Source organism: Gossypium hirsutum, chromosome A09 (assembly GCF_007990345.1).
Source record: "Gossypium hirsutum isolate 1008001.06 chromosome A09, Gossypium_hirsutum_v2.1, whole genome shotgun sequence".
Taxonomy (NCBI): Eukaryota; Viridiplantae; Streptophyta; class Magnoliopsida; order Malvales; family Malvaceae; genus Gossypium; species Gossypium hirsutum.
This window is the reverse complement of record NC_053432.1, coordinates 82,649,356-82,662,674: the sequence shown is the minus strand read 5'-3', so window position 1 is coordinate 82,662,674 and position 13,319 is coordinate 82,649,356. Positions and strand designations below refer to the sequence as shown.

General features: G+C 27.3%; 2 protein-coding genes across 2 annotated transcripts; one reads left to right on the top strand and one right to left on the bottom strand.

Annotated features, from left to right (window-relative positions):
* Positions 1-356: 356 nt before the first annotated feature.
* LOC107928480 (putative glycine-rich cell wall structural protein 1) lies at positions 357-656 on the bottom strand. Its single transcript, XM_016859719.1, has one exon. It carries the CDS (start codon positions 654-656, stop codon positions 357-359), a length of 300 nt encoding a protein of 99 aa, XP_016715208.1.
* A 3,272-nt stretch (positions 657-3,928) lies between these two features.
* Positions 3,929-4,784, top strand: LOC107928503 (EPIDERMAL PATTERNING FACTOR-like protein 5). Its single transcript, XM_016859745.2, has 2 exons — positions 3,929-4,173; positions 4,290-4,784. The coding sequence occupies exons 1-2, from the start codon at positions 4,089-4,091 to the stop codon at positions 4,535-4,537; spliced, it is 333 nt and encodes a 110-aa protein (XP_016715234.1). The 5' UTR covers positions 3,929-4,088; the 3' UTR covers positions 4,538-4,784.
* Positions 4,785-13,319: the final 8,535 nt, after the last annotated feature.

Sequence of the window (13,319 nt, the reverse complement as noted above, 5' to 3'; positions counted from 1 at the left end):
TACCAAAAAAGTTTTTTTTTTTTTTTTTAATTTTAAAATGTATGATAATAAATTTAGTTCTCATTATTTGTACATTTTTGTTAATTTGACCATCAATTTTTTTTTATAAACGACAAATTTAATCATTAACTTTTCATAGAAAATTGAGTTACTTTCATAATAAAAATATTTACTAAAATATTAAATTTTAAAACAGGGTAGTAAAATAAATTTTAATGCTTTAGATTTAAAACACTTCAAATAAATTTATATGTTTATTAAAGTTTTCACCATATATAATACTTTATTTTACTGATTCATAAAACCGAGCATAGTTGTGCACAGACAAGTGATAACATGTAAGAGCCTAATGCATTCTAGTAAGAGCCACCACCTCTGCCGCCACTTCCAAACCCAAACCCAAATCCACTTCCGCTGCTAGTCCCTCCGCCGCCACCACCTCCTCCTCCACCGCTGGTTCCACCAGTGCCGCTTCCTGATCCATATCCAGTCCCACCTGATGAACTGCAACCACCACTACCGCCGCCAGTACTAGCACCAGTAGAAGGTGATGGGGAAGGAGACCCCACCTGCAATGGTTGAGCGCTTGCCGATTGGACCCAAGAAGAAAAACATAGAGAAATTAAGAAAAGCCACACCACAAGCAAGCGAGCCATCTCTAGATTACTGTAGTCTTATTAAACAAGTGAATCAGCAATTTATATATAGGTGCGAGAAATGAGATGAAACCATCCTATTTCACGTAACTCGAATGCATGTTTTTCGTGGCAGTTTTAAATGGAAGCTATAAACCTAAAAAATAAACATTAAAAGGGATATGAATAATGCTAAACGAAACCTAGTATTAGAATATGAGGACCCTCAACAATGCGTTATACTTGCTTTTTCTTCCTAAAGAACATTCCTACGGACAGCTTTAACAACTCTTATTTATATTTAAAATATAAAAAATAAAAAACTTTGATAACAAAAGTAATTTAATCGGGCATGCAATTTTTTACTTCTAATAAATATGATAAAAGATTATTAATATAAAATAACAATAATTATAATTATAATTATTTTTAATCATAAGTGTTACAATTATTATCACTTAATTATATAGTGAATAACTTAGGTAATTCAACTAAGGAGATCCACTATTGCCTCATCTTTCTGTACGGTTTCCCAAGACATGTGTGTTTCAGCACTTGTTTGCTTAGACGATTCTTTGTCTATGAATAACTTAGTAGGTAATTCAGCAAGGATATCCACTATTGCCTTATCTAGTGACAAATGTTATATCTTGCCTCTTGAAGAGTGCGGTTACTAAATGAGCCTTTAGATTGATTAAAAAAAATGTCCATCTATAAATTAACTTTTGTTTGCAGAAAAACTTTCTCCATTTTCCTATGCGGATGATAATAGCTTAGAAATTATACTTGACAAGTTCCAACATGCTACGAGAAAAATGGTAAATTTCTCTAAATCATCGGTTTAGTTCTCGCCCAATACCAATGAAGAAATAAGAAAGCAGTTGTTACAGCTATTCCAACTTATGTCATAAATTTCATTTTGAGTAATTTTTTGTGTGGAAATTATAATTGGGTGAGGTGGCTGAAATTAGTTAAATCTAAGAGAAGGAACGGATTGGGTTTTGGATATTTTCAAACCTTTAATAACACACTACTTGCTAAACAAGCTTGGAGGGCTCTCCTTTAACCCTTTTCTATTATGGATGAAACTCTAGAAGGTCTAGTACTTCTCGACAGGGGCGAAGTCAAGAATATGATATTAGGGTTAAAATAAAATTTTAAAAATTTAGCGGCGAAAGTTAAAAAAATAATTTCTTAAACTGAACAATTCATACCTACAATAGACCTTTTAAGTAAAGGGGCAAGTCCACTACCCCATTTGCTACACCTCAACTTCCCAAACAAAGGTATGCTTCAAGCGGAGAAATCTTCAAAAGAATTTTGGGTGTCGCAAAGAATTGAAGTCTTGAATATGAATACTCATTGAAATGTGAGTAAGGGCAAAAATGTTCTCCAAACCAAGGGATAATGTGATTAAAAATATTCTTATTCAAATTTAGTTATAAAATATACTGTGAATAATAAGCATAAAAAAATATCAGCTTAGACAAAAAATTTAAATCGTCACCCAATTCGATGTTCCCCTATTTATAGACATATATACTTCTACGTACGGACTTGAAAGCATTTTAAATTTGGACAGTGCAACCTTAGGATTGCTTTAACTTTTCTTTTTTATATATACAATAAATTTAGATTGGTTTTATAAGGTTATATGGCTAATAATTGAATTATTATTTGATGCTTTTTTAAAAAATATTTTTATATATATTTATGTTCTCTGCCATTTTTTAGATATTTCAACCTTTTTTTTACAACCTTAAAATTTTAGACGACTGCATCACAAATTATTGCACGTGTTACGCTATCAAAGTGACATGTATTTTAGATTTACTGGCGTTAAAAAAATATTAAGGTAACTAAATCATAAATACTAAATTGGGATAAGATATACCAAATTCAAAAGCCAATTGTATAATATATTAACATTTATGTAAATATAAAATATGATATTTAAAATAGACATGTATAATTGGAACACATGCATTATAATATCCTTTTGTAAGGAAATATTCAATATTGTTTGACTCAGATCGAATCGATTGGTTAAGCCAGAAATCGATCAGAATATCAGTTCAAAAAGAGTCTTTAAATTGATTGGCTCGAGAACCGATATAGACGGGATAAAAATAGATTGAATCGGGTAGTTAAATTGGATTTTTTAATTTTTAATTTTTAGAAAAATCAAATCGATTAAACCGGTTAAATTAATTGAATAGATAAATCGATAATATGACCGATTAGACTATCGATCCAATTTAAAAAAAAACATTGAAAATATTAGAAAAGGAAGAATATTAAGAATATTAGGTCAAAAACTTTTAAAACTTGACTTCAATATTTTAATTGAATTAAATCTTTACAAATATATTTAAAAATTAATTAAAATTTTTCATAATATATTTTTAAAAATTTTATCTATAATAATTTTTTTTAAAAGATAAAAGTATAAAGTTGAAAAGAATTAATTATTAAAAGTCAAAATATGACAAATTTATTCAGTATATTTTATATAAATTTTATATTAAAAATTAATATTATTTTACAAATTTTATATTTTTCTAATAATGATAAGTGATATAAACAATAATGTGTGGTTTATTTATTTTTCATTGATGTGAATGTGGGTTTTTAAAAATGTGATAAGTTAATTTTTAAAAGTTTTTGTTTGGGTGAATTTACTAAAGTAACATATAAGAAAGTATATAAGAAATATATTTGTTTTATTATCAGGCTAAATAAGTGGGGCTGCTGCCTGGGTCTACACTGCCCTGAATGATTGTGATGGTGTGTTTTCACACAGTGTTTCATCCCATACTAATGAAAAACCATAAAAAAAATATTAATCCCTTTAAGGTTTAAGATTTGAGTTTTTAATTTTATTAAATTTAATTCTTAATTATAAATACTTTCCAAACATTATGAATAAAATTATAAATTATTTATTTACTTTCATGAATAAGAATATTAAATATTTATAAAATATTAATATTTTTATTTTTTTAACTAATTAATATTTCGTGATATCAATTCAGTTAAAATTTTTTATAATGAGTATAAATATTTATTTATAATATATGCACTTGATTAATATTTTAAAAATAATAAATAAATTTATTATATAATATTTTTTAATTTTTCTTATAAAATTAAATTTCTATCATTAATTTAACAAGAAATATTTTTTTAAATAATTGTAAAATATAAAAAAATTGTAAACTTGAACTTTTTATATAAGTTTTTAAGTTTATATATATATAGATAATTTTTAATTTTGTCTAAAAAATTTTCAGACAATATATATGCCCTCTTCTGAAAATTTTTTTTCTGTGTATTTTCTGTCTTTGACTTGGGACACACTCTCTCACGCAAAACCGAAAAAAGAACCTTCAATAATAGCACTTCGGAGGCGACCTTGATAACCTTTTCTCCCTCCGCCAGCCCCTCCTCGGCATGGGCGTTTCCCGCCTCCGCCTCCGCCACCACATCCTAGTTGCCTTCACCTTTCTCTTATTTGCTTCCACTCTTTCTCAAGTCGGTAACTATCTTCAAAACCCCCTTCCTTTCATTTTTTGAACTTTTTAAACTACTCATGTACGATATAAACCATTAACTCGGTCTGAACTCAGTGCAGTTTCGTGGTTGTTTGTGCAGAAAGTGAGTTCCAGGTGAGAGAAGGGAGCAAGAAGAGAACTGGGTCAGTGGTGTTGAACCGGTTCTTATCCCAAAAACAACTCAGTGGGCCGGGTTCTTCACCACCTTCTTGTAGATCCAACTGTGGGAGCTGCTCGCCTTGTCAACCGGTTCACGTTCCGATTCAACCAGGTTTAGTTATGAAGCCACTCGAGTACTACCCTGAAGCTTGGCGTTGCAAGTGTGGCAACAAGATTTTCATGCCCTAAAAAATCAAAGCAAAAATAGTACACTGAAATCCAAGACTTTTGCTCAAACCAAAAAAAAATAATAAATAAAAAAAATTATGAAAGTATAATAATGTTAGTATTGCTATTTTAGTAAGTTTTTTACAGTGTTGGTTGCTTTCTATCTATGTTTATATAATGAATTTGCATCTTCCTGTGAAAGACAGTAAAAGCTTTGGAAATGTAAGTTATTTTATAATGTGAGATTACCAAGGGGGATCTCTAATCATCTCTCTCTCTTTTTAGTCCTCCTTTTATCTTAATTGCATTGAAACAAGTTTGTAGGAGATAAAATATTTGTGTCTAAATTTTTAATTCATATTACAATTAACATGTAGTAGTGGATTTATGTATTCATATTTGCTATATATTTTTTTCATGTTTTTATTATTTTTAAAATGTTTTATAATAGAATGAATATATACCATGGTTGATGGTATATTCAATTATCGTGTGTTTTATTCTAAATACGTAGACATTTGCTTAATTTTTTATTACAAATAGAGGTAAAGTGCGTTAAATGTCCTTATTTGAGGTCTTTTTGAAAATATTTTGTCTTTATTTTATCATTTTGAAAGTTTTAGCCCTTATACAAGTAGCACCTAAAAATTTTGTGCCAATTCGACTATTTAAATAGAATATTAAACTTGAAATACGAATTTTGGTATACTTTATTTAAGAATAGATAGGATTTAGACTGCAATTTCCATCATTTAATGCTTGAGACCAAATTGACTTATTTTTTAATTTTATAATATTTTTTTATTTTATTTTAAACATTATGTAATTTATATAAAGATTAAATACGTATAATATTATAATATATGTATGTTAAAGTTTTCTATGTTCAAATTTTTAAGAGAAAAAAAAATATATGCATTTTCCGCATCTGTTTGATTTGATTCAATTCAAATGGCTGATTTTGAAATTAAATTTTGGGTAGTAAAATTTTTAAAAATTTTAAGAGTTTAATGAGAATTTAAAAAAAATCTAATTAAAATTTTTGTGAGATTAATGAGAATATTTAAATATTTTAAGTGAACTTAATTAAAAAATTTAAAAGATATAATAAAAAATTTTAAAAATTTAAGAGGATTAATTAAAATTTTCTAAAATTTTCCAAAAAAAAAATCACTCAAAATGTTGGGGGGCCAAGATCCCGGTCTGTTCAATCCATAAATATCTTTAAAAAGCATGTATATATATAATATATGTTTAAATATATTTTATTATCAATCTATTTATTTATGTATCATAATGATGAATTATAATTGTATTGATTGTAATTTCATTTTGTGCTTTATACTATTTATTTTTTATACACTTCCGTTATATCAGATATAAAAACAAGACTTAAATCTTTAATATGTAATTAACCTGTATGACCAGTACCGATACCTCTACAACAGTGTTATTGTGAGAACCATAATTTAAAATGTGTACAAAAAAGGAATCAAAAAGCAAGTGATGGAGGTAGAGGGTTCCATTATTTTCTACTTGGAGTAGGGACTCGGAAGCTACATAGATAAAGAGTGTCAATGGGACATCTTGTTTCTTTCTTCTTTTCCCCCTTCCATCTTTTTTTCTCTACATTCTTTTCCCTATTTAACTCTTTTTCTTTTTCATTCTCCATGATCTCGTTTTATCTACATTCAACATGGGTGAGGTGAAATTACTAAAAAATTAATTAAATATAAATTTTAAGATGGACCAAACATAAACATTTTCTATTTTTTCAATAAAATATAAATTCAATTGTTAATACTAAATTATGGCACACCGATGGAAAAAATTGTATGATATTTTATATAAAAAAAATTACATTAAAATAACTGTGAGGTTGGTTGGAATGATAATTTTGAAATTTTGAAAATCATGATAGTTTGTGTTTATATAAAATGTAAAAAGATAAAAATACCCTTAAAATAATTCAGTATCCGCTTAACTTGTGACACCAATTTAATTAAATACATTATACATAGTATAGATTTAGAATAACTAAAAATAGGATTTACCCATTTAACTAAAGGGGCCGAAGTTCTTACCTCCCCGGTTAAATAGGTAGATTTAGGTTAATAATTCTTTCGTTTGTGCAGTATAATGATTGATTATGATTGTAGTTATATGTATGCATTAATTATTTTAATGTTAATATATATAATAGATATTGTTGTCTTTAAATGTTAAAATTATGTGAAAGAATTAAATTTTAAAATTTCCATAATCTTATATGTTTATTACCTACATATTTTATTGTTACAATATATAAAATTAATAAAACCCAAAATTTCAATTTTAAGTACTTTCATATCTAAAAATTAGTGCATTCACCTAATTGTGAATTATGATTCATATACTACAATATTCCAAGTGAAATATTTCATGTAACACTCAGCACATAATTCGATTGTCGAATCTGAATGCGTAATGTTACATTATGTTACTGAAGTAACTCGAGCTATCTCACTTATATAATCATAAATTTTAGATCAAAATTATTGTTCAAAACAATTTAAATTATCAATCGTACTCACACACATATGCATTCATAGTATTTAGGATTCAAATCATCATGTTTTGGGATTAAGCAGGGTTAAAATTACAGTTAAGACTTGAATTCAAACTTAACTATCAAATTTCAATGTTGTATCTCGAGGTAGAAGACTTCTTGTCTCAATACAGGCCTTATTTTATTTTAGGTAATTTTTCTTTGATGCCAATATGTCTCAAGACACTAGATGTCATGTCTCAAGGCAAGGTCTCTTGTAACGTCCCCCTACCCGAGACCGTTGCCAGAGTCAAGCAGGAGACATTACAAAACTTATCTTAGCACTTAAACAGTTTTCGTAGTAAACTATCCATCTGCGTCACGGTCGCTAAAAAATCATATCTCGAGTTACGAAACTCGAAATCCAATTCCGTAAATTTTCCCTGAAACTAGACTCATATATCTACTTACTAATTTTTTTCTAGAATTTTTGGTCAGGCCAATTAGTACAGTTTATTAGAAAAAGTCTCCCCTGTTTCAGGGTTCGGCTACTCTGACCCTTGTGCACTACGAATCAAATTTCTTCCTGTACAGAAATCCAATGACTATGCCATTTGTTTCAATTAAAAATAGACTCAATAAGGAATCCATACAAATAAATTTTGAGTCCTAATTATTAATACAAAATTTATGGTGAATTTCTAAAGTCAGAACAGGGAATCCAGAAATTGTTCTAACCCTGTTTCACCAAAACGTAAATATCTCATAAAATACAACTCTTTTACCTATTTTGTTTCTTCCATATAAAAATAGATTCATTAAGCTTCAATTAAATATTTTATTCATCATCTAATTCACTTTATACTATTTTTGGTATATTTTCAAAGTTGGACTACTGTTACTGTCCAAATCTGTTTTAGTATAAAATGTTGATAACTAAGTTTATAACATCTTCATTTCTTCTCTCTACAACATTTACCAACAATTCCTCTTATTACTCTTCACTAACATATCAAAACATACCATACTTAAGGTTTTGGTAACATTTACAAAACATACCAAAATATCACTTAACAACTTAGATACTTTCAAAATGACCAAAAGACATCCTAGGTACAATGCCATTTTCCAAAAAGATAGAAACTTCACCAATTTGAGTTCGGGGATCGGCTTGTATGCTGAGTCCTTATACTTTCGTACCTAGCCTGCGCACGGAAACAAACCGTACGTTGAGAATACTCTCAGTGGTATTTCTATAAACAATAGCTTAATCAACTTTAAAACATGGTAATTCAAACACATTATTGCTATTATTCAATATCAATCAGTACTTTAATAACCTTTACTTTATTTACCCTTATTAACATAACTCGGACACTGACGGATACACGGATCCAACCCACACTCCGGGATAAGCACATAGTGCTTCATCGGAATAAATCCGGAACTTTAACATTATAGTACACAAAGTACTTCATCGGAACAAATCCGGAACTTTAACAGTAGTCGACACATAGTGTCTCATCGACTCAATGTCGGAATATCCCAATACTTCCAATTCCTATGACATGTCAACTATATCCGACTAGCCCGACACTGTTAATAGGGTATTCAAAATCACATTCATTTCAATATGGTAAAAATACTTACCTCATTCACATTTTCATACAATATAAATATCAAATATAGCAATAACGATTAAGCTCGGTTTATAGAAATACAAACCACTATTTATCGAATTTAATCGATATCTTCGTTCACTTTCTCTTTTCCCTTCTTTGATGACGTATCCGGTGCTACGTTTGCTACTAACAATCATACAATTAAAAATCATCAATATACTAATTCATAAAACACATTTTCACTTTCTATCAAACTTTTACAAAAATTCCAATTTCGTCCTTTTTCCATTACTAATCTTTTTTTCTTTAACTTAAGCTTCATATTCTCTTTTAATCGACTCATTAACAATTTCTAACTCATAAAATTCATTATAAAACATAAATTTTGAGCTCTATTCAACTTAATCCCTATTTAAACCTAACTTAGAATTCTTTTAATAAATCACTCAATTTTCACTTCTAACTTCAATTCCTATCAATTTAACCCATAAAACCTCAATTTATTCAACTAAATCAATATCTAAAAATTTTCTATTTTTCTTCATTTTAACCTCATACATGTAGAACTTTGAATTAGGCATCCATAAACATAAAAATCATAAAAAAATGAGCTAAAACAACTTACCAATCAAGCTTTAGGGCCTTAATCCTCAAATTTCCCTTTTCTATTTCTTTCTTTCTTTCTTTCTTTCTTTCTCACGTTTGCTCTCTATAACTCTTTCTATGTTTCTTTACTCATTATTCTTTATTCATTATACTATATTATATTATTAACCTATAATAAATATAAAATTAACATGTGTAATAGCTATAACATAAAATATCTTATAGGTATTACACATATATACCAACTATTACACATGTTATATCATACATTCACACACATGGCACTTAGGGTCTAATTGCTAGATTAGTCCCTTTTACTAATCTTTAATCTATAATTAAACTTTTATACCGTATGCAATTTAGTCATTATTCTAAATTCAAGCTACTTAACTTAATCAAACATTAAATAACCATTCAACTATAATTCATAAATATTTCTAATAAATATTCATGAATAAATTTCACAGAAACAGTACTCAAGACTCAATTTCCGATACTGTAACTTTCGGTTCATTACATCTCTTATGTCTTGAGACTGGGCTTCGAGGCCAACCTCCCCTATTTTCTTATTTTAGTTTCGGTGTTTTGATGTCTCGAAATAAGGGGTCATTGTCTAAAAACCTGGAGCAAGGTAAAACTAATGTAGCTTTGAAGTTTATTTGTCTCGAGACTAACATGCCAAGTCTCAAGACATTGAGCATGAAGATCAAAATATAAGGTAAATTTTGTTCTTGTGGTCTTGATACATGATCATACTTTCTCTTGACACAATGGTAAAATTTGCCTTAAATGCACATTTTCAAGGGTTCAAACTAAACCAATGGCACCTTAAGTGTACCTAAACATTACATCAAAGTAACACCATCAATCTAACACATCTAAACACAATCAAACATATCAAATCATAACCACCAACACATCAACATTTAACCATCTATTTCTCATAATCGAACTTATATAAACCTAGTTACCTACTAATTAAAGACTAAAGTTCAACTTATGAAACTTCATAGCCCAAATATCAATATACTAAAATGATCATTTAAACAACATAACCAAAAAAACAATCTAGGTACATATTATTCCAACTTAAACACATATATACATACAAAAAAGGTAGCAAAATGATTCACGAGTTGAGTTGTTGAGAATGGATGCTTTGACACTGCCAACCTATGGAAAACCTTGTTCGAGACCTGCTCACGAAAATAAACAAAATCATACGTTGAATATTGAATACTTAGTGGCACTAATATAATTTAAACACATTTCATTGAGAATGAACTAAAGTAAATATATATACACAATTCAAAAAAATATATAAAAATATCAATTACATTTATATTTACTACTTTAACTTGATATATCATTTTTCCAACTTTCTAATGAACTTCACGTTTCAATATCAATTTTATTGTTTATTCAATTTGATCCCTATTATTTGATGAAAGACATTAGAACAAATACTTGGATCTCTATATCGAATAAGTCCACGTCCCTCCGAAATTAGGGCTATCTTACTTTATCATCCTGGGTTACCCGGCAATGATGACTTTTAGCATGAGATTATTTTACCATTCTGCGTTGTCTGACAATGATGGTTTTAGTATTATTCGTACCATTTATTCAGCCATCTTGGATTGCCTATCAATGATGGCTGGCAAATCACCATATCAGTAACCTTTTGGCATGCCAACTATACTTGGTCTACGTCTAACATCATTAATAGGGCATTAACATCATAATCTCCATTGTAACATATATCATTATAATATCAATGTCCAAATATTCATGATCACATCCAAAATAATTTCAAACACTTATCACTTATTTCAAAAATTACCAATCAGAATCCATTATTCAAAGTTTATAGGGGAAAGATATCATTACCTCGGTGCATTATTATTATTATTTGTATCCCTTGATTGTTTTATTATTATTATTATTTCCATTTCACAAAAGCCATAAGGTTTTAGGTTTTAGGTTTTTGAGCATTTAAGCTTCTAGTCTTATCATCGTTTCCGTATGTTATGTATGAATTTTGCATGAATTTTTTTTATAAATATGTATTTATATTTCTACTATACTTAGTATATTCTATTCATAAAAAAAATACTACCATATAAATTGTAGTAAAAAAATCTTTATAAACTAATCTAAATCTTAGTACCCTCAAAAAATAAATCGCATTTACTCCACTGACATGATAGTATCCACTTGGGTTCGTGTTATGTATATACATATTATTCGTTTTTCAAATTATTTAAAATAATTAATTGACATGGTAAATAAAATATTGAGTTTATTCTGAAAACAGTACCGTTTAATTAGATTAATATAATATAATCAATTATACACAAATTTTGATTTGATGTATAGTAAAATATATAACTTTTGGTTTAATATAATTATATATTTTAAGTTTTTATTTTATTTTATTTGTATAAATAAAAATTTAATTTTGAATTGATCGGTAAAAAAAAAGTCTAATTATTTTTATATCTGTAAATAAAATTAGTTGTTTATGTAATATGTATGGATACAGTAATGCAACATTCATCACAACACAAAATTGAAATTCACGTACCAAATTATAGTTAAATTTACTCATAGGCTAAAAGTAGAGCTAAGGTAGTGCAAATATTACGGTGGGAGGACATACGGTTTACTTTATTATTTAAATGAAAGCATTTTTCTTAAAATTAGGTAACACAGCTGGACACAAGAATTTGAGACACTTTTAACTTTAAAACTGTTGTTTAATTAATTTAACAACGAGGCGTTAATTTAAGGTTTAATTTATAAATTGGTATTTAAATCTTTTTCATTTTATTTTTTTACATAATTTCACTCTCTTTTTTTTCTTTTATAATATTTGGTAATACCAACAATACTCAAAATTTACTTCATCATTTACTTACTCGACTTGATGGGATAGAAGAAGTTCTTTCATTGATCAAAATTAGTGTTTTCAAAACCAAACCAGGTTGTTCGGTTGGAATAAGAGTCGATTGGGGTACCTATTTGGAGATAGGAGTTGAATTATTTGACCTGCGAATTGATACATATTAATTAAACTGAGCTTAAAAAAATTAGCTAAACCATTTGAATCAATTTTCTCTATTTTAAAATATTTTATTTTTAATTTTTATAATTTTTAAATATATAAAGAAAATAATATTTATTGGATATTTTTAATTGATTATTTTTTTAAAAAATAGAATTAACGGTTTTACTAATGATTGAACTAACTAAGGTATCAAGTTGGGGAAAAAAGCAGTTTAGTTACCCTTTATGGGTAAAAAAAATATGTGGATACTAACATGAGAAAATGACATAGCTTAGATACCAATTTATGGATTAAAACTTTTTTAAAACAGACTTAACGGTTTGAATAGTGGTTTGATTAAAAGAAATACCAACTTGAGAAAAAAATTCAAGTACCAATAAGAAAAAGAATGTATTATTATAGATTAAACCTTAATTTAACAATAAAATTTATCCAGCAATATTTACTAAATATATTTAATTGTTTTATGCATTTGAGATAAAAACAAAATATTTTAAACATATGTAAACTTTATATGATAAAAAAATTTAACAATCATTTCATTCCTTAAAGCTTTTGATAAAAAAAACTAATTACTATATTGTATTAAAATAAAACTATAGTTACTAAAAAAATTATAGATTTTAATTATACAATACATAACAGTATAAATCATAAGTAAGTTTAAAGAGATGGTAAAAATCTACAGGTGCTGGCAATCGACTTGGTCCCTTAAAATAGGATACTCAATTTTTCCTTATTTTTGTTTTAAAAATAATAAAATTTTAATTTAATTTTTTAAAAATTATAAAAATGTAAGTCAATAAAATTATAAAATTTTATTTTAATTCTTATAAAATTATATAACTTAATTTTACCCCTTAAATTCTTTTTTACTTCTCCGGTGGTAAAATTTAAACAGTTATGGATAAAAAAAACCATAATTAAGTTATAAAATAAAAGTGAAATAAATTAAATAAATACCCAAAAATATTCAAG

Excerpts from the sequence above, each read along its gene's own strand:
- LOC107928503 (XM_016859745.2), top strand. The coding sequence starts at position 4,089 with ATGGGCGTTTCCCGCCTCCGCCTCCGCCACCACATCCTAGTTGCCTTC. Across the intron at positions 4,174-4,289 it reads TTCCACTCTTTCTCAAGTCG|AAAGTGAGTTCCAGGTGAGA; the intron begins GTAACTATCTTC and ends TTGTTTGTGCAG.
- LOC107928480 (XM_016859719.1), bottom strand. The coding sequence starts at position 656 with ATGGCTCGCTTGCTTGTGGTGTGGCTTTTCTTAATTTCTCTATGTTTT.